At 39.1% G+C, this 22,280-nt stretch overlaps 1 protein-coding gene across 6 annotated transcripts in view; it reads right to left on the bottom strand.

Moving 5' to 3' along the window:
* Nucleotides 1-22,280, bottom strand: part of vps8 (VPS8 subunit of CORVET complex) — a 95,178-nt gene that overhangs the window by 5,033 nt on the left and 67,865 nt on the right. For all 6 annotated transcript variants that reach the window (XM_029520536.1, XM_029520538.1, XM_029520541.1 and 3 more), the window contains 15 exons: nt 21,724-21,843; nt 19,298-19,354; nt 19,105-19,187; nt 12,825-12,909; nt 12,637-12,735; nt 12,268-12,357; nt 11,972-12,018; nt 11,717-11,861; nt 11,410-11,499; nt 6,718-6,903; nt 6,542-6,623; nt 6,071-6,153; nt 5,894-5,974; nt 4,512-4,681; nt 3,044-3,212 (listed from right to left, as the gene is read on the bottom strand). In XM_029520536.1, coding sequence (XP_029376396.1) covers nt 3,044-3,212; nt 4,512-4,681; nt 5,894-5,974; nt 6,071-6,153; nt 6,542-6,623; nt 6,718-6,903; nt 11,410-11,499; nt 11,717-11,861; nt 11,972-12,018; nt 12,268-12,357; nt 12,637-12,735; nt 12,825-12,909; nt 19,105-19,187; nt 19,298-19,354; nt 21,724-21,843 — 1,587 coding nt within the window. The remainder of the gene's footprint in view (nt 1-3,043; nt 3,213-4,511; nt 4,682-5,893; nt 5,975-6,070; nt 6,154-6,541; nt 6,624-6,717; nt 6,904-11,409; nt 11,500-11,716; nt 11,862-11,971; nt 12,019-12,267; nt 12,358-12,636; nt 12,736-12,824; nt 12,910-19,104; nt 19,188-19,297; nt 19,355-21,723; nt 21,844-22,280) is intronic.

Genomic DNA, 22,280 nt, shown 5'->3' with positions numbered 1-22,280 from the left:
AACGGAAGACAACCATCAAAATGGATCGAAGAATAACCAGAATGGCAAAGGCCCATCCAATGATCAGCCCCAGGATGATCAAAGACAGTCTGGAGTTACCTGTAAGTACTGTGACAGTTAGAAGATGTCTCTGTTAAAAAAAAGGCATGTGCAGAAAAGGCTACAATATGCCAAAGAACACATCAACTGGCCTAAAGAGAAATGGAGGAACATTTTGTGGACGGGTGAGAGCAAAATTGTTCTTTTTGGATCCAAGGGCCGCAGAGAGTTTGTGAGACGACCCCCAAATTCTGAATTCAAGTCACAGTCCCCAGTGAAGACAGTGAGGCATGGTGGTGCAAGCAAAATGATATGGGCAAGTTTCTCCTACTATGGTGTTGGGCCTATTTATCGCACATCAGGGAGCATGGATCAGTTTGCATATGTCAAAATACTTGAAGAGGTCATGTTGCCTTATGCTAAAGAGGACATGCCCTTGAAATGGGTGTTTCAACAAGACGCAAACGCAATAGTAAATGAGCAAAATCTTGGTTCCAAACCAACAAAATTAATGTTATGGAGCTGCCAGCCCGATCCCTGGACCTTAATCCAATCGAGAACTTGTGGGGTGACATCAAAATTGCTGTTTCTGAAGCTAAATCAAGAAATGATTTAATTTTGGAAATAATTGTGGAATGTTGTTAAATAATCTTGGAGTGGAATAACAGCTGAAAGGTGCCACAAGTTGGTTGATGCCATGCCACACAGATGTGAAGCAGTTATAAAAACTGTGGTCATACAACTAAATATTAGTTTAGTGATTCACAGGATTGCTAAATCCTAGAAACAAAAAAGTTTGTACAAAATAGTTTTGAGTTTGTAAAGTAAATGGCAGACACTGCTATTTTTTTGAATACACCCCTTTCAACTAATTGCACAATTGCACAGCCTTAATAGCGTGCATATCATGAATGCTGGGTCTTGTTGGTTTTCTGCGAATCTACTGCACCTACTGATAAATTGTTTGCCATTGAGCAATACAAAAATATACTAAAAACCTGGATTAATCTGGTTAGTCACATTGGACTGCTATAAATTCAAACACTACTGTATTAAGCATTCCTATTGCTGTGTAACAGGTAAACTCATCTGATCAAAACATACCATTTTTTGTGGGTCACTCAATGTCAGCTCTTCATATATCAGTTTTGATGCACATATCATACAGAAGAAGTAAAAAAAAAAAAAAAAAAAAAAAACTATAGTGGTTAGCACTGCTGCCTTACAATAAGAAGGTCCTGGGTTTGGTTCCCAGGCCTGGGGCCTTTCTGGGCAGAGTTTGCATGTTCTCACTGTGCTTGAGTAGGTTTCCTCCTGCCGTCCAAAGACATGCATGTTTAGGTTAATTGGTGACTCTTTGTCTCTGTATGTTGTCCCTGCGATGGACTGGCAGCCTGTCCAGGGAGCTCTCCGCCCCTACCCTGTGTCTAATTTTAGAATATTGAATAACGGGAAGACATTGCTTCAGTTGGGTCACCCTGACCTGGACGCTGATGGTCTAACAGTCTAGATAGATTCCGGAAAACATTTGGGAATCTTGCCTAATAAGGCCAAAGTAAAAAAAATGGGTTGAGATACCTGGAAACCTTGTTTGTACTTGTGTCAAATTAAGGCTGTGCCAAAGGACAACGCAATACACACAATGTTGACCACTTACCCATTAGCTAACGCTGGCTCCAGGATAAATAATATTAAGAAATGTACATAGGGTCACATCCCCTTGGGAATCAAGATGGACAGAAAATCTGGTAAACAGATTCATGTCAACAGCATGAAGCCTGTCCAGCCTACATGCATGCGAAATACACCAACATGTGTGTATAAAAGGCACCTCAGAGTACTTCAACATAGCCACAACTGCGCTGTAGACAAATGTCTGGACAAATCCAGACCTATGTTTATTAGTAGGTTCAAGATATTATATTCAAACCTGATGGCTTCAGTGTGTACCAATGTGATACTACTACCCCTGAATATTTCCTCTTTTATAGAGGAATTTGCCAGGGATGTTGTCTGTGTTCTTATCCTTTTAATAAAACAATGGAACCTCTTTCAATTTATCTTATTTAACCTTTATTATTTTCAAAGCAAGTCACCTATGACCAATTTACTTTGGAGCTGCACAGAAATAATAGAATCATAATTTTTAATTTCCAAATCTGTAGCTTTGCTTCAAAGAATTTCTTATTATATCCTACTCCCACCTGAAATAGGCCCAGTGTATGACATGTCTTAACTTAATCCTTACATAGAAGGATTGATCTAAAAAATGTACAGTGTAATACAGGGCTTACTCACTCCTACATGGGATATTTTACTGTGGTTATTTTGCTAATGCATTCTTCATATTTCTTTCATTCTTTCATATCTCCTTGGATGAAATGGTCTGATCCTTCACATTGGTATAAGGTTTCTGGTCCTCAATGTTTGAGTGTCTTACACTACTGTGTGTGAAAAAATTAAATACTAATCCTTTTGCTGCCATCTTTACTGTTGTCAAGCCAGAAGTGGGCCTCTTATGTCATTTAAAGAATGCAGTCATGTTTTCCTTCTTGCTCGCCCAGTAAATTATTTTTGTATTAAGAAAGCAAGCAGTTGGCAGCATAGCGGTTGGTGCTGTTGCCCCACAATAAGAAGGTCGCGGGTTTGGTTCTGTGTGGAGTTTGCATGTTCTCCCTGTGCCTAGATTGGTGACTCTAAATTACCTGTAGGTATGAGTGTGCATGTTAGTGGTTGTTTGTCTTTGTCTGCCTGCGATGGACTGGGGACCTGTCCAAGGTGTACCATGCCATCACCCAATGTGAGCTGGTATTGGCTCCAGCATCCCCCGCGACCCAGAATTTGCATAAGAACAAGAATGAATGAATGAAAAAGGCAAGAAGACCTGCTTGGTGGTGGTCAGCAGAATTGATTGAAGTATTGTGTGCCTGTCTGTAGGTTTCACATATTGAAAACTGTCAATAAAAGAAGCATAAAAAAACAAATCATAAACAAAGATACTCACCTGAGCCAGGGACGTGCTGCATTCCCTGTTTGGTTCAATGGAAGGTCCACCTCTTCCTCCATGGCTTGATGAACACTTGAAGCAGTTCCACTGCTGATGTGCGGCCAAAGAAATGCCACAACCGCTGTCCTTCTGCTGCAGGCATTGGACATGGTAGAGGTGGCCACAGCTGATAAGACACAAGTTTGCAACAGCTGAATTCAGTCAGTTTAAACTTCTCTTGTTGCTTTCAGTATCTCACCAGGGGCACTAGACACCAAAGTCAATTTCACTACTAATGTTCATACAGAAACTGCATAGCTTTGTCATCATGATTTCCTTCAATTATAATCATAAAATAACCCACAAAATAAAAAAACTATATGATAACTAACAGACAAATAACAGTCAAAAATGGTCACTTGAGGCAAGGGTTCTGAATGCAGTATGGAATGTGCTGCTGCAAACTGATAAAAACAGCATGGACATCAACAGACAGGTTAACTGTTTTACTAAACGCATCAACTTCTGCAGCATCTACAAAGACTGTATGCGGATTCTCAAATAATAAACCCTAGATCACAAGTAACATCAAGGCAATCCTCAGCCAGAAAAAGGAGGCTTTTAGGGATGTTGACAAATAACAATTTAAACAGGAGCAACATGAGTCAAAGAGGACATTACTAAAGCCAAATGTCTAATACAGAAAGAGAGTGGAAAGGAGTTACAACACAGAAACATCTTGTATTGTACCAGTAGCATAAATTAAATGTCCAGCTGAACTACACACTACAGACGAATGGCCCTCATTTTGCACATTATGAAAACTCTGGAGCAGCTACCCCTCGTCCCTTGTCTGCAACATCCAGAAATACTCGGATGATAGTGCTACTGTGGCACGTATCAGGGATCTGATGAAAATTTTCAGTGATTGGAGGCACCCTTTCTTTGACTCCTTTGCCTCCTAGCATCAATCAACAACCTAGCTTCCAGGGAGGGCTGGTGATGGTCACACACACGCACTGAAATAATAAAATATTTAGCTACAAGAATAAAATTGCATCATTCTCATAAAAAGTTGAAACACCTTGTGGTGATAAACTATGAGGACAAATGCCGACAAAAAAAGTTGTCCCACCTCGTCCATGCATGCTCTCTCAGCCCAATTATGGTGGTATCATCCACATTCATGATGGTATTATACCTGAGGAGAACCTGTACTGTGTGTATGGGTGGAAAAGATTTCAGTCTCTTATCTGGCACAGTAATATAAGACAACATAAGAAAATTGTAGTGAAAAAATTGGTGTTTGTTCTTCCCCTATTTGTGGTATCCCCAACAGATGATGGGGCCCCTGGTCGATACTGGGATACCTAGGGCCAGCGCTGTCTGACAGGCAGAGCTACATAAAGAAAGCTGTAGACAGACTGAGCTCCTAATAGAGACCTGCAGACAGAAAGAACTGACTGTGACCATAGGTGTGTCTTACATGAACACAATGATCTCCTCAACGGAGTCCTGCCTCCTTTTATACTGCTGAAGGCAAATGTTACAGTAGTCTTGTCGTGGATGGAGTCCTCTGGTGACAGCTGCACGCAAGTGAGCCAGGGACCAGTGGAGATCATGGTTCAACAGATTGGTGGTTGTTTCAAGTAAAATCTAAAGAAAACAGTAAATTTTAATGTCTGTTTTTTTACATGAAAATCATAGGTACAATAGTGTGAGGTACAGATGAACAAAACTGATTGTGTTTTACTGATGTTTTCACAGTCTGTCAGTGAACATGTCATTCATTGAAGGGACACTGTTAAGATCTGCTGCTTTATTTACAAATATATCACAGACTGAGGTTTTAATAAAACCTTGCTCCCGTGTATGAAAATCTTCTTGATAACTGCTACCCACAATATACATTGATCAGGCTTAACATTATGACCACCTGCTTAACATTATGATGCTTAATCATAATGCTTAACATTATGACCACCTGCCTAATAGTGTGTTAGTCCCTCTTTTGCTGCCAAAGCTTTGAAGATGCTTTGAAGATGTATTGTGGTATCTGTTACCAAGATGTAGCAGATCCTTTGAGTCCTGTAAGCTGTCAAGTGGTGCTTTCATGGATCGGAGTCAGACCACTCAAGAACATTTTTTTTATGTTAGAATTTTTTATATTTTTTTATTTTATCTCTATCTCTCTTGTCCCTCTTACTGTACTTTATATATTTACTATTTATGTTTCCTATTTAAAAACACTTGCATGCTTTGAGCAAAGTGAACTGGAGTCAAATTCCTTGTGATTTTGATCTGTAAATGGCAGGCCAAGTCACCAACTCATACTTGTTGTACTCCATTATCCTCGTCAGGGAATACCATTTCCATGTGCACAAGGACTACGACAACACTTAGTTAGGACCCAAGGTTTCAAAAAGAACATTATACAAAGCACGGTTCACCACTGTTACTTGCTGGTTGGACCACTTTTGATAAATACTGACCACTGCAGACCAGGAACACTAGAAGAACTGCAATTTGGAGCTGATCGTATCCAGTCATCTGCCATTACAATTTTGCCCTTGTCAAACTCACTCAAATTCTTGTTTGCCCATTTTTCCTGCTTCCAACAAATCTACTTTGAGGAAAAACCAATCACTTGCTGCGTAATATATGCCACCCACTAAGAGGTGACTCAATGAAGAGATAAGCAGTGCTATTCACTTCATCTGTCAGTGGTCATAATGTTATGTCTGATGTGTGTATAACACAGAATGTGAAAAAGTGTTCAGTTATTTTAACCCTTAAGGAAGACAAAGAATAAAAAAGGTGGACATGAAAACAATGAAGTCCTCTTCTTTAAACTACACAGTAGTTTACCTGTTCATAGTTAAAACTGTCCATCATACCCAGAATCAGGCCTTGGAGCTCTGCCAGTTTTCCTGTCCCATAGACTGGGTCCTGACAGGGTCAAAGAGTAGCATCATCAGACTTGAGATTAACTTTCCCATCAATATTTCTTAGTGTTATTTTTTATACGCAAACTCAAACACAAACCTGTAGAATTCGCTGGATGATGGCTGGCAGAGAAATGAAGCTGCTCATACAGTTCAGAACCTTCATCGTCAGCTCCTTCAACACTGAAAAAATAAATTAAATGAATAAATCAATTTTTTTGATCAAAAACTGCATATTGATTTACCATAACACTGCAGAAGATCAGACGCTTAGTCAAATATATCACAATTCTGGCTGTGACTCAGTTATTTATTTTTTTTTTTCTGTGTCCCCCAGGTCACCTCTACACCTGCTTGGAATCAACTCAGCACCCCAGCTCTCCTAACACTCATTGCCTAATTCAGGGGTGTTCAATTATTTTTCAATCAAGTGCTATCCAGCCACGCAAGCATTTCAACATAAAAGCTAATTTATGGGGGCCAGATCAATGCCCAAGTCATAAAGAAGTCCCAGTTAGTGGAGTGCAGCACTGCCAAACCTATGAACAAATTTGTATTATGTGAATGTTACCTTCAGATGTGTGTTTGGCATCATGTTTGTTCACTCGTTTCTGAGAATCCATCATCGTCTCCAGAAGAGGAAACCAAAGAGCCTAACAAGGAGCCATTATGAGAGTGTGTGCAAACAAAATCATAGAAAGACACATTGACTGACATTCATAAAAACGGACGTTCAAATACATGTACCTCTCTCTGTTGCTGAAAGAGGTTGTGTGAGCTGCGGTTACACAGATTGATGATGTCACTAAGTGAGTCCTTTACTTTGGTCAGAGTTGAGTCTCTCTGGATTTTCCCTTCATCCTGCTTTTCACCTGCTACTTCAGCTTTTGACTGCCTCCCAGCAGTAAGGAGACGCAGTGTCTCCCTTAGCGCCTGTGGAGTCACAGCAACAGTTGAGATGTTTTTGGGTCAAAGGTGAAAAAGTTTCAAAGATTCAAGATAATAATTTCTGTATACTTTTATTTTTACCAATATCCTCCCAAACACTGGGTTAATAAACACATTGGTGAATAAGTTTTGGAAGTGAAACTGAAATTTGAAATATGCTAAAAATTCTGTTTTACCACATATTCTTTTATATGGATGAACAAGAAAATACACTACCAGTCAAAACCAACCCTTTTGACTGGTAGTGTATAATATTAATTTTTGATGAATCTACCTGCTACACTGAAAGACCATGGTTTGTTACTCTGAATCATATTTTGTCAAAAAAAGTTAGTGTATTGATAGTCTAAATATTAGTCTGATCATATTTTTTTCGATCAATTTTTTATTTGATTTTTCACTTTTTTTTTAAAAAACAAAATACAAATTTAGAACGTCACATCAATGAAAAAACAACAAACAAAACAAAGTTAAAAAAGGAATAAAGAAGAAACAACTTGACAATGGTATGGCAGAGTATAAGCAGTATATATATATATATATATATATATATATATACACATATAAATAATAATGGGAATAAAATGTACACATAACATACAAACACACACACCAACACATGCACACCCAAAGTACAACTGATGGAAGAACTATTAAATCATAATATATTTTTCAATGAGTCCACAGTACAAGAAAGCAGACTTCGCTCGCCAGCACCGTTAACTCCATAGATAATTCTATGTATGCAATGTCCGTTGGCTGCCGTCAAACTGGCAAATATAACATACTCATCAAGCTTGGAAAGATTAAGGGACGAGAGGTTGTTCAAAAGCAACACAATAATAGATACAGGCACTGTCATTTGTATCAAATCTGACATTTTAGATGTGACATTACTCCAGAATTGACCAACGGGAGGGCAGTCCTAAAACATATGAGCAAAAGTATCCTGAGCCTGTAATGACCATAGGTTTTGAAAAGAATTGTTAATAATTTTCATATGATAAAGCTTAACTGGGGTAAGATATTTTCTATGAAAGAAACTAAAGTGAATTTTCTGGTCTGGGTTACAAGACACTTCAATGTTGGGCCACGCATCATGTGGCATCATATGTCAGGATTGTCTCTTTTCCCAACCTTCTCTATCAAGGGTGTTGTTAGGTTTGTTACCAGTAAAAAAATAGATTTTCGATACCATCTCCTTATTTTTGGCCTGTTTAAAAAAACTATTATTGGAGTGGGTGAGTAGGTCAAGAATTTTGCCAAGGAACACGATAAGCCTTTAGTGCTGACCTCAACTGTTCATAAAAGAAGAAGGGGGAGCCAGGCAGATTAAATGGATCCTTAATATCTGAGAAAGAGAGTAGTCCACGGTCATCAAAGATATCTTTAAGATAGTGAACCCCCTATGTTCCCACTGGGTGTCAGAAATAGGCTTTCCATCAATTAGTAATGCTTCAATTCTGAATACTGGAGAACAGGTGTGCTACTGAAAGGAAATGTGACAATGTGCCTCAGGCAATCTCTATATGGGAAACAATGGGGCCAAAACGCAATTTACAGTGTTTTTTAGCTATATTAATGAAGAGAACATCTTTAAGTGTCCATGGATCAACTGCTCTAGCATGCGCCAAGATACAGAGTGTGGATCCAACCAGGAGAGCAGGGGTCTGAATATAAACGACAAAAAATAAAATTCAAAATTAGGAACAGCCACACCGCCATCCTGTCTCCTCCTGTGCAAAATCAACATTTTCAGTCGAGGCCGCTTTTGATTCCATATAAATTTAGAAGTTGCAGAGCAAAGCTTGTTCCAGTATTTAGATGGAGGAGGAAGACGGATTATAGAGCAGAAAAAAATTAATCCTGGGCAGGATATATCCATCCTAAAGCCAACATTAAGGATGCAACATCCACTGTTGTCAAACTTGTGCACTGTTTCCAAAACATTTCCCCTGATGCCCCCCATTTAATTTTTGCTGATTTCAATACTTGCCGTCTTAAAAAGGTCACCTTTACCAGTATGTAACCTATCTAACAAGACGTGGTAAGGTGCTGTACCTGTGCTATGGCAACATAAAAGGGGCATATAAGTCTTATACAATTGCACCACTTGGCTCTTCTGACCACAAGTCTATCAACCAGCCCTCAAGAAAGGAAAAGTGGAAGGAGGTAAAGAGGAGTGCCAGATGGGACAAGCTATCTCTCATGCATGGACTTGCAAAAGATGCCAAAATTGCGTCAGCAAGGGGAAACCTAACTACCCTCTGTAAAATCACCAAGCTCCTTATTGGAAATAACATCAAGCTCTCATTTCCTGCACTGGATAAATCTGGCAGGCCAGGAAACAGCCCACTGCATTGAACATTTTGGAGAAGTGATTAATCGACCAGAGCCTAATGAACCTGCCACCTCCTCCCCTGCAGTTAATACCCTTAACATCGCTGTTGGTGCCCCAACTACAGAGGAGGTAACAAAGACCATCAAAGCTATGAACATTGGCAAAGCTGAAGATCAATTCCATCTATATTGAGATGCTAAAGGCTGACCTCAAAACACCTACATCCTCTTCCGGAGCATCTGGAATGGAGAAAATACCCCCAATAATTGGAACAAGGGCCTAATTGTTAAGATCCCCAGGAAAGGAAACGTCCAGAAATGTGACAGCCGACCTGGGATCACGCTCCTTTCCATCTTCATCAAAGTGTGCTGGAGAGTGATCCTGGACAGAATAGTAGTAGCTGGGGCCTGCAGACTGTCCCAGCTACACATAGATCAGATATTTAATCTCATACATCATAGACATCATAGAGCAATGAACAGTGTGTGTAATGCTCCCGTTTGCTAATTTAATTGATTTCAAGAAAGCATTTGACAGCGTTCACCACGGAACCCTGTGGAAAATCTTGCAGTCATGGAATCCCCCATAAGACTGTCACAATAATAGGGAGGTTCTGCGACCATTTTGCTGTGTCATACTTGGTAATACCATCTCAGAGTTATCCCTGTACAATTTGGAGTATGCCATAGCTGCATTCTCTCACCCATCCTCTTCCTGACTGTCATTGATTAGGTGAGGCAATGACATTGGGGCAATTGGTGGACACTCACTAGCCAGCTTAAAGTCTCAGACTTTGCTTCCTGTCCACAAATACAAAACACCTGCAAGAGAAAACTAATCAGTTCACCGAATATGCCCGCTAAACAGGCTTCATCAATACCAGCAAAACCCAAATGATGTCCATCAATGCCAGCACACATGTAAACGTCACCATAAGTAAGAGCTGCTTGAATTGCTTGAGCCTGATCAGCCAGGAAAATGCTGCCAAAAAGAAATCCAACACAGACTTGGGAAAGTCGCAGCACCTACACAAGACTCTATCCATAACATTTTGAAGTCCAACACCTACAGTCTGAAAACCAAGATGCACACATACAAGGTGTACAACTCAGATTCCATGGAAAACCCTGTGACCAATGCTCTGACTGCTTAGGTTGACGTTGTTGTTTCTGTATGCCCCCCATGTTTCTACTGTTGCTGCTGTTGCTGTTGTTTTTGTACTCCCCTCCTGTCTTCCCTATCATGTTTCTGTTCTCTCTTTCTATCCACTCCTGAGCCTCAGCCCGGTAGCTTTACCATCAAACCAGTACCGTTGCCAATAAGTTAAATGCAGAGGGCGACAGGAGGAGTATGTTAGACTCCTTTGCAGAGTAAAACTGTTTCAGCACAAGAAGGCACCAGGAGCATTCATTCTGTCTGCCCCAGCTGATGGACAGAACAGGTTAAAAAAAAAAAAGGAAAATATTAATGCCTCCATCCCTCCCAACCTGGACCTGTTTGCCTACAAAACCAATGCCTTATGTTTCCTTGTGTCCTTAAGGAAACATAAGGACACAACACATGCCAATCTGGCGAACAGAGAAATGGTGGAAAATGGTGGCACTTCATTGCACTTCAAGCACCTTGGTGTTCATCTCTCAGAGGACCTGATGTGGGGAGTGAACACCAGGGAGCTGGGGAAGAAGGCAGCCAGTCTAAAGACTAACCAATCATCTCCGATTACACACACCTTGGACAATATCCTTTGGACATTGGACATTCCTTCTGGTAGGCTATGTGTCATAAGGACACGAACAGAAATGATGAGAAACAGTCTTTTCCGCAGGGGTGTGAAGGCTCTGCTGGAAGCTTGAGCTGGAGTGGCACATACTTGCACTTTACATTAAATTTCATGGACATTCTGTCACTTTATTAATTTTGCAATATTCATTTGCCAACATTAATTTGTGCATTAATACTTACATTTCACTACTTATTTATAATTGTACTTAATTTTATTAAACACTGCTTTGAAAAAGGGTTCCTTTTGATGATGCCACAGATTTACAGGTGACTATCGGTTTTTGATTGATGATACAGTATTACAGTGCCTAATTCACGCATCAAACCAATGGGTTATAAAGAGTGTGTAGAGTGTCTTGTGTATCTACCTCCAAGAGCACAGAGAAAGCTCCATCAATATCGCCTTTCTTCTCCAGCAGATAAGCTGTGGCCTCACTGTGGTGGTATTTCTCTGTGGTCTAGTGAGAGACAGATTCTTGCTTTACAGCTGTAGGTCATCTGATTGTATAGGCAGATCTGATTGCAGGTAAAATTAAATGTGGAGGTAAAATGTAATTGAACATCAATTGGACAAACACCCATGTTCTTCTTTTTTTATGGATACACATATTTAACTCCTGTACACAATCACACAAACAGTAAAACTCAACACATAACAATAATAGGACTAAGTACTTGTATGGCTTCCTCCAGCCTGTAGTGCTGAGAAGCCTGGAGGAAGCTCAGAAGTTGCTGTGGTGCATAGCGGCACAGTAAGTCCAGCAAGAGCTCGTGGAGGTCACGCTCCAAAGGCAGAAAAGTCCGTAACTGATGGCATTCCCTGAGGTACAGAGACAGGGTTGTGAGGAAAACAAGGAGGAGCGGAGCTAAATTCATAAAACTGCAGGACAGAGGGCACGAGTCATCACAAGAACAAGACAAAAAACATACCGAGGCTCCAGGAGAAAGCTAAGGAATTGGAACAGGAGCTGGTCATCCTACAGATAGAGAAACAGTAGACCATGTTATCTGTTATACCTCCACTCAGCAAACATGAAGCAAACCAAACACTAGCGTGGTGAATAACATGGCTGCATGTCCACTTCCACTATGAGAAGAAACCTGCCAAGAAGTTAACAAAATGCCAGACCAATAGCAGCATTAGTGTAGATAGTTTTGAGTATTTATGAGTATTCAGAGAGAACCTGTGCAAGTAACTTCAAATATTTAACAACTTTGAGTTTTACCTGAAGTCCTGAGATGATTTGCTGCACCTCTTGAGTAAAGTGAAGTAGAACAATGTCAGCTGACTTGCAAGGGTCAAGGGTCACCAGCTCCTGTGCACATATGTTGGAGGACTTGTTTGGTAATGCAGGCACTGATAATAATATTTTCATCAAAGACCTTGCTGTTAAAGGACTGTTTGTTTCACATCAACGATTAAAGACAAAATCCATTGGTGTATCCAGTTGTTGTACATAGGCTGAGGGATCTGATCCAAGATCACACACATGATTAACTATGTGTCCCATCTAGCCTGGAAATGTCATGCCCCTACAGTAGTTTGTATGAATCAGCTCCACAATCTGATGAAGCATGTGTATATATGCTCTGACCTGAATGTGCTGAAGCACTTTGTCTTTGACTGTTTGCTTCTCCTCAGGACTGTAACCAGGCATAGACAGCAGATTGTGGATGAAGCTGAAGATCTCAACCTAAACACACACAGGCACCAACATCGACTTACTTTAATGAAACTTGAGGACTTTTTAACCAGACACATGGGTTGGGCGAAATGTGTAACCTTTCTCAAGGGGTCTCTCAGATAGCAGTCGATGATTCTGTCATATAGATGTTGCTTCTCATACAGAAATTCACAAATCTGGTAACTGGAGGTAAAGAGGGGAATACATTAGAAATTGCATTTAGTGTAACTTATTTTCATTGTTATTGCAGATATTTCATGACAGTGACAGCCAGACTTTCAGTAATTAGACATCACATTACTGAACAAAATATCTCATATGACCTCTTGAAAAAAATTGGCTATGCCACCCTCAGGTGAACTCACTACTAAGTTTAATCTCTTTTGTTTGGCTTGATTAGTAGAGACCATCTGTTGGAGACCAGGGAGATGACAGGCAGGTAGACAGATCGGTAAGAGACCAAATTATATGAATGCTACAAAATTTAAATACATAGGTCATCAGATTCACATTCAAGCATTTACTGTTTGCAAATACTGCAGTTTGTTTGTGTTCATGGGTATGGAAATTTTTAGTCTGATCAAAAAGATGCTGTCTCTCAAGGGGATGCAGACATACTTGTGCATGCATTCATTACCTCTAGACTGGACTACTATACTACTACTACTACTATATCAGGATGTCCCAACAATTCTCTGAAAATCCTTCGGTTGACCCAGAATGCTGCTGCAAGAGTATTCATTGTAAATATTAAGAGATCACATTCATCTTGTGTTAGCTTATGTTCATTGAGTCCCTGTAAAATGCTGAGTAGAATTTAAAATCCTTTTCCTATCATACAAAGCTCTTTATGACCAAGCTCCATCATATCTCAGAGAGCTCATAGTTCCTTGTTGTCCTAGTAGAGCATTTTGCTCCCTCACTGTGGTTGCAATAGTAACCAAGAATAAATCAGGAGGCAGATCTTTCAGCTATAAAGCTCCTCCTCTAGGGAACCTCTAGGCACCATTATTGAACCACATGATGGACTCTCTTGCAGCTTTCCAGATCAGGCTTAAAACCTTCCTCTATGAAAAACCCTTTAGTTAAAGTTCTCATTCTTATTTATGCTACTGTAGACCTACACTACTGGGGGATGCACTGAGCACTTCTCTCTCTCCCATATATACAGTATATCTTAACATTACATGCCACTAACTTTGCTTCTTCCCATAGTTTGTGCTTCTCCCTTCTGTCCTCTCTCGCCCTGTCCTTATTCTAGAGATGCTGAATCATCACTGCTCCATGTTTTTGGACAATACCTGCTGCGACAACAGGTACCATTAGCTATCATAAAATACAACTGTCAATTTCCATTGTTACTTTTTCTGCTAATAATACAATTTTCAGTTACTGCTAATATTTGCCAATGGAAATTTAGGCATTTGTAAATTTTAAAGGAAACTAAGCACTGCATAACTCGACATTCAGACTTCAAACACTGCTTGGCAAAAGTTTTGAAACAAACGCAAATAATGTCATCCTTTGGTATTATTATTAGGGGCTCGAGCAGTCGGCAGTGCCAGAGCCCTATTGCATCCATTGGTGTTATTATAATTAGGGACCCAGCTCTTGACAATGCCAGAGCCCAGTTGCATCTCTTAACATTGTTATCCTTCAACCATTTCAACTGCTTTTTTGTGACTTTAACATACTCCAAAACTCATGAAATTTGGACAGCATGTCAGGACCGTGTGAAATTTTGTTATTTCATTAGTTGCAGAAATGTGTGTCAAAAATGGCTCAGTGATGGCCCTATGAGATCAAGACAATTGAGCCACTTGCTCAGGATTGACGTACATGGACGAAAACTGGTACACATAAGAATCATGATGAGCAGAAAAAAAAGTCTAAGGACCTATGCTCTCATGCAAACAGAAAGTCAGCCATTTTGAATAGAAATTTTGATTATTGGCCAATTTTGCTGATTTCCATGGCTCATACACTGATTAACTTCATATTCACTCAGTAACATCTCAAGACCATGAAGACGTTTGAAGAAACGTTTGTGCATTATGCCTGCATTGCAAGCTTTTGCTATGAAAAAAGGGAAGTTGTCATAAAACCAGCATACATTGTGCAATCAGGTCTAAATTCACCACACATGATCAAAATCTGGCAAAATCTGGCTCTTAATGTATCAATATTGATTGAGTCAGACTTAGAGCACCACCAACTGGACACAAGAAGTCACTGTCAAGGACCATGCTTTATAAATGAACAAACTACTCCTACAATTTCAATCCAAATGATTTCACATTCAGTAAGTATAATCTCTCTCCCTCTCTCAGTGTACTGCCCCCAACTGCTTCAGACAGTCTGTCATAGTCCTTGTGACCAAGAAACCCCAGCCCAGCTGTCTGAATGACTACCGGCCAATAGCCCTCTGTTGTAGTCCCTCTACACCTATGACTGCGCCGCCACATCAGACTCCAAGACCATAATCATAAAATTTGCGGATGACACAGCAGTGGTGGGCCTCATCTCAAATGATGATAAATCTGCTTACCAAACCGAGATTAAACATCTTGTGGACTGGAGTGAGAACAATAACTTAACACTCAACATCTGCAAGACTAAGGAGCTGATAGTGGACACCTCACACACCTTACGCACTACAGCACTTTGGACAATGTCGCCTCCCCTTTACTGAGTCACTATACATATACATTTACTTATAGTTATACTTATTTTATCTTGCTCTTAATCTTTTATAAATTGTTACATTATGTGTTTATATACGATCAGAGGTACACGTGGTACAAATGAATTTCACTATGATTACTTGTAATTATATGTGACAAATAAAGTAAACTTGAACTTGTCATACCTGCTTGGCATGGCAGTGTGCTAATTTGATGTGTATGTTGCCATAAGAGAGGAAATCCTCATAACACCATCATCAAAAATTGGTATCATGGCAAACTGCACAAAAAAAATCTCAAACACCCATACCTTCATTCATACAGGAGGTTGGCCACATTTTGACGATTTTATTTAATTCCATACTTTAACGAATTCCTCCAGCAGTTTTCATCCAAATGACTTCATATTAGTATCATGTTAACACCACCAAGGTGCAAAACTAGCAAAATCTCACACACGAACAAACTCCTCTTACAATTTAAATCCAAATAACTGGAAATTCACAGAATATCATCTCAAGACTTTTAAGATTAAAAAATTATCAAGATTTTTCTTCTATTACTCCTTGAGGACAAATTTTGATGTGTCACCAGAAGAGAAGATGTCCTCATCATAAGTACACATCATCCAAGCTGTCCCAAATTTGCCAGGCTTGATCAGAGTCCCACTCTGAACACACCTATCTGTTATTACTGAGTGACACGCAGAGTGCCACATACTGGACGCAGGAAATCATCACGTCTCGTACAAAAAAATTACTCTTCCTGCAGTATTTATCCAAACAACTTCACACACACTATCATAGAGCTAGAGGGGGTAGGTTTTTTTCTTTGTGGAAGAGAGAGATTCCACGTTAAGGGCCTTCTTCTTTAGTCGCTTTAATTTCACCCTGACTTATTGCCCCGGCTCCCAGAACATCACACCTGAAGCCCTCTCCTGACAGTTTTTCTCAGATGAAACATCCGCTAACGCAGAACGCATTCTTCCTCCATCCTGTGTGGTGGCACCCATCTCCTGGGAAATTGAGTCTCATATCCAGGAAGCTCTCCATACTCAACCTGACCCCGGAAATGGACCCCCAAATCACTTTATCACTGCTGAAGTGATAAAGGGCCACCATGGATAAAGACACAAGGTCATTTGTTCAAGCTTGTGCTGTCTCTGCCCACAGAAAACCCTCCAATTCTGCTCTGTCCACCCTCGTTCGATGCCTGTGCCTGGAAGACCTTGGTCCCACATAGCTCTCGATTTTGTTTCTGGTCTGCCCCCCTCTCCGCTCAGCCCAAGTTTTCCAGCACGTCTCCCCTGCTCTCAATTGCCTCCCTGGAGCCCCGAACTTCTGCTCATAACCACTATTGGACGAATATCCCATCCATCTACCTGGCTCCCTCTGCTTTGGATTCCATTTGCCTTGACCTTTGCGGCAAAAATTTTGTGTGAACTACTACCAACCTGAGTCAGTGTTCTCCATCTGGGGTCCAAATTCAAGTCATTATGACTCCTCTTGGATAAATAAAAAAAACCCAAAGCCATAAATCTCTCCGAAATGGCAGACTTTATCATCTTTATCATCATCTTTTTGCCGTTGTTCATAAATCTGATTCTCGCATAGATTATTTTGTCATGGACAAGATACATTTTTCATCTGTGACCTCCACTGAATATTGGGCAAGTGTACATTCGGAACACTGTCCTTTAACTTTAGACTTGAACTTCCAGTCTCAATCCAGAGAATTCCATTCTTGGAAATTGGACTCGACACTTATATTAGACTCACTTTTGCACCTACATCACTCAATCTATAGATCTGTTTTTAGAAACCAACCAAATTGATGGCATTAGTCCCAGCTTACTTTGGGAAACTCTGAAGGCGGTCATTAGAGGCTGGATAATTTCTTTCTGCACATAAATAAATCAAGAAAAGAACAAAAATAAGAGTTACTGAAATCAATCTAGATCAATCTAGACAAACACATTGACTCCAACAGCAGAATTGTACAACAAAAAAGTCTAACAATATCAACAAAAGAGTCAGAGAAACTACTACTCAAAACATGAGGCATCATATACAACCACGGCGAGAAGGCATGGCACCTCCTTGTCCACCAGCTGAAGGGCAGGCCAGGCTCATAACTGATTACTCAGATTGAAGATGCCTCTGGTCACATGAGAACTGAACCGTCTGGGATCAATGACATGTTCAAATCCTTCTACTCTTAACTTTATAAATCAAAGTCACCAAATGACAATGATGAAATGTTGATTTTTTTTTTTTCCCCTTCAAATCAAAACATCCCAAATCTATCATCTGGCCCCTATGCAGAGTCTCTAAGACCGCTCCCACTGAGCCTGGTTCTGCTCGAGGTTTCTGCCTCTTAAAGGAAGTTTTTCCTTGCCACTGTTGCCAAGTGCTTGCTCATTGGGGGATCTGTTGGGTCTCTTTAAATCATTTTATAAAGAATTTGGTCTAGAACTGCTCTATTTGTAAAGTGTTTGTTATGACTTTGTAACTTTGTTAACTTTGTTATGATTTGGGGCTATACACATAAATCTGATTTGATTTGATAAAAAAAAGAGAGGAAGTCCAGCATACATTGTCCAATCTGCCCCAAATTTTGTTCACATAAGACTCTTACCCTGACACACTTGTCAATACTGAGTTGCACACGGAGCGCCACCTCCTAGATACAGGAGATCAGCCTCATAACACAATCTAAATCAGATTTGCCTGATATTTACAAGTTGTGTTTCACATACCCTACACTACGAAATGTCATAACATTAGATTGGTTCTCTAGTGCTACAGACTGGAGAGTCATAACAGAAATTTGTACAACTTATACATACATTGTTCAATCTGCCCAGATTTTGCTCACATGCTCAGACTTCCACTCTGTACAAGTCCACATCACTTTGTGGATTCTTAGAAAATATTGCACCCATGCCACTCACAACAACATGTTTTAAGCTTTAACGCGCTAGGCTGGGGACAAGTACGGTGCATTCCAAGTTGCACAAGTGTGTGAGGGCCTGTTCATCGCTACTTGCACCTTCAATTTTCTTTAATCCTATATCTTTGTTTTGCTTATCAAATCATAGATAGCAGATAATTTACTACATCTTAATGAAAACAAAACTGCATGCATTTTTTATATTACATTACCATACTGACGATTCTAATGGCGTGCTTTCTGTAAACTGTCGGATATTGAAGATATTGAAAGTTCTCAGTGTTATGGAAAATGGACAGAAGCACTTACTCACAGGACAATTTTTGGCTCTTTTATATTTAAAATAAGAAAACTACCCAGGTGGACAGGTGTTAAAAAATACCAGCTTTCCAATTCAATTCAACTGCACATACTGTATATTACACAGAAAAGGAGCCTCCATTACATCTCTTGGAAAGTCTCTACACTAATTACCTTATTTGCTTCACAGTTGAGGCTTTTACTGATTTAAAAAAGCTCCTACTTGTTTCCTACTTTTCTCTTATGAAAGCTTTTGGGTGCTTAAGTTTTCAGGCCTAATTTTACCTAAAGGAAAACTTGAAATCAGTGAGACTTCCATTTGTTACTATTAGTCTCAGTTGTGGAGCAGCCACAAATGGTGATTATAAATTGCCTGAGCATGAATCCAACTTGTTGTTTAAAGTTGCATACACCTGGTTTCAGTTTTTGGTCAGATACTTACAATTTTGCCTTCTCTGCCAAAGCCAGCAGTCTTCCTTCATTGAACTGGACCACAGTCCCAACCTGCAGCAGCTCCAGCAGGACCTACAAACCAATCCCAAAAAGACATCATGTAATGTGAATACAGCACTGACTGCAGACATTAGTGTAGCACAGTGTTGGTATATAGCATGTAAAGCTTTGGTGTCACTGACCTGCTGTCTCTCAGTGTGTCGAGAGTCATCATCTGGGCAACAGAGGAACTCCAGAACCTGGAGAAAAGATGAAGAACAATGTAGGAAATTTACATAAAACAAAATAAAGTCTTAATTTGCCAAGCAAGAAATCATCAAATATCTCTATCACATCACTATAGGTATCCTAAAACAGTATATCAACCTTTAATTTTAAATATCATTAATATTACATGTCACAGGCATTGTCTTATACCAATGGTATTCATGTAAAACTGGAAGAGTTCTTTGGTCAAAAGCTTTTAAATCTGATAAGGAAATGTTTGTAATGTTTTGCCAGTGTTTATTGTCATTTTAATATTTAACTTGAGGAATTTTGAATTACTAGGCTACTATAAACACATTTTGTTTTGTCAAACTCGGGCCTCATTAAAAAATAAAAAAAAGTGTATATTCAAGAAAAAAATAGCATCTTAAGGTAAAAAGCTTCATTGTAGGAAATTCAAATAAAAAGTGTAGCTTTAGTTTCCCTTTTTGTTTTTTCAAATCCATCTGACATCATAACAACCTCAAACACATTTACAGTCTCAATACATCCTAAAATTTAGACCACCTCAACACTTTCTTTTCTGTCTTTCCCTCTTGTATCCAATTTCCCCACTTTCTCTTGTTCAGTGATGAGTTAATCTCATCTCAATTTTCTTCTCCCCGTGTATTTATTCTTGTTGTATTTTACTTACTCCTACATCCAATCGCAAACTGGGCCCTATCCACTCCCCTTAGTTTGTGTGTTATTGTGGAAGGTCTGCCACATTCAGGGTCATGTAAAAACGATTAGGGTGGTATGGAAGTGGACTCCTGGCACCAGTACATCATATCACTTTTTCTCAAAGATCACTTTGATTTTCTGACCAATTTACCTCATATACCAGCACTTTGTCTATTACATACAAGTCAGAATGACTAAACCAGTTCTACACTACAAGCCAAACATTTGGTTACAAACATGTTATGTACTTGTGTCGTGAGTTGTGATCAGACTTTGCTTTCATTGATACAAACATTTTCCTTATTTACCTATAGGTATAAATTTATGTTACCAGACCATTCCTGAATAAATGTTAACAAAACAAGTAAAGAGCTTAATTGTAGGGTTGAAGGTTAGAGAGTCGCAACTTCAACAAATCAAAATCTTTGGCTCTTTGGACTTATGTCAACTGGAAACAGGTTCTCTGGACTGATGAAAGCAAGTCTATGCCTGTGGACAAGCTTGTAAGCGTTTTAAAGCAACATGTGTAACACCCACAATAAACCATGGTGGTGGTAGTGCCATGGACATTTTGCAGGTGAAAGAGTGGGAGATTTGTTTAAAGTAAAAGGGTATCATGAAGAAGAAACAGTACCCCTCCATTCTCCACCATCATGCAGGTTAATATGGATTAAGACTTGCGGCTTGAACATTTCTTATGTAACAAGATAATAACCCTGGTAACCCTGCAGAGTCTTTTGAGGTAAAAGCTTTATGTGTTGCATGAAAAAACCATGGTATGAGTGAGTGTACTGCACTGAAAAAAATTAAACTTTGGATGAACTCAAAAAAAATAAAAATAAAAAAGTGAAGTAATCCGTCATACCTAATATTTTAGCATTGATTCAATGAAAATAATTAATTGAGTCGATTTTTTTAAACTGATGCCGAAGCAAAATAATTATTTCAAGTCGTCTGAGATTAAAATAATTAAATTGGAAAAAGTAAAAACTAGTGGGAAAAGCATTATAATTAATAATTACTAATAATAGTAACAATGAAAATTATAATATTAAAATCAGCACCAATAACTGACAAGTTACAGAGGGAAGATAAATAATATAGTTCAATATAATTACACTTACACACACATACACACTCACAATCATAGTAAAAGCAATAAAAGGGTCAATGACAAGAAACTAAATAAAATAAAAATATATAAATTAATTAATTAAATGTATTTAAAGTTGGAGGCCCCTAGACTCTCCCCAAATGCATTAAAACTCAAAAATTACCATGAAATAGTTCACGAGTGTCTGTATCAAAGAAAAGCCATCAGTTTAACATCATGTGGTCATATAATAATGAATGACATGTTTTTTTTCATATAATTTATATTGGATAATGCTTGTCTAATGAGGCTGTCTTCCTGTGTCCAGGATGTGGCACTCTAATTCTGATTTAACTGATGTTGAATTTATGAAAGAATACACAGCACTATAGTGTAAAAATGGCACTGCATGTGTTGGTGTGTGAAAATCCAGTTGCAGATTACTGTCAGACCATAATTAAATAAACATTGACGAACAAAAATTTCAATCACTTTTTCTTGCCACAGAATTTATAACAGATTTCAGCTTATTCTGGAGTACCCTGTTTCTTAAGCTTGGGAAAGTAAGGAGATCTGATTGTTCACCTGATCAAAAAGGTTCCTGTTCACAAAAAGTGTGTTGTCTGGCTTCGCCAACTGTCGTGCCAAAAAGGTGAAGAGCCCGCCCACTTGGGAGGGAATGAAGTCTGGATTGTCCACCATCACCTCGGTAGCCAGACAGAGATATTAATAATTAATCAAGGCAAAGGAAAAATATAGAGAACAAAAACTGTTATAGTAAAAAATAATAACACAAAATGACTGACATGCATGTTCAGTTGACCTAATAGCTCTCCCAGTATTGTTGGATTTAAGGAACTTTCCCATAATTATGAAATGTGACCACATCACTCTATTCAGTGGTTAGTTTCAGTTATTTTCACTGGTTTGAAGGAAAAGTGAAAAGTAAAAACTAGACGAGGCCAGATGTTACAGTGCTATGAAAAGGTTTAGGCACCCATTTGAAGTTGAATAATAAATTTACTCCTGTCTTTACAGGAAAAGATCAAAAATATTAAGTTGTATGAAATTAAATCAGACATGAAAAATAGGCGGTGCAAAAATTTGGACACCCTTGTCATTGTGTTGATTTGAACACCTGT

This window comes from Echeneis naucrates, chromosome 15, assembly GCF_900963305.1.
Source record: "Echeneis naucrates chromosome 15, fEcheNa1.1, whole genome shotgun sequence".
NCBI lineage: Eukaryota > Metazoa > Chordata > Actinopteri > Carangiformes > Echeneidae > Echeneis > Echeneis naucrates.
This window is presented reverse-complemented; position numbering and strand designations above follow the sequence as displayed.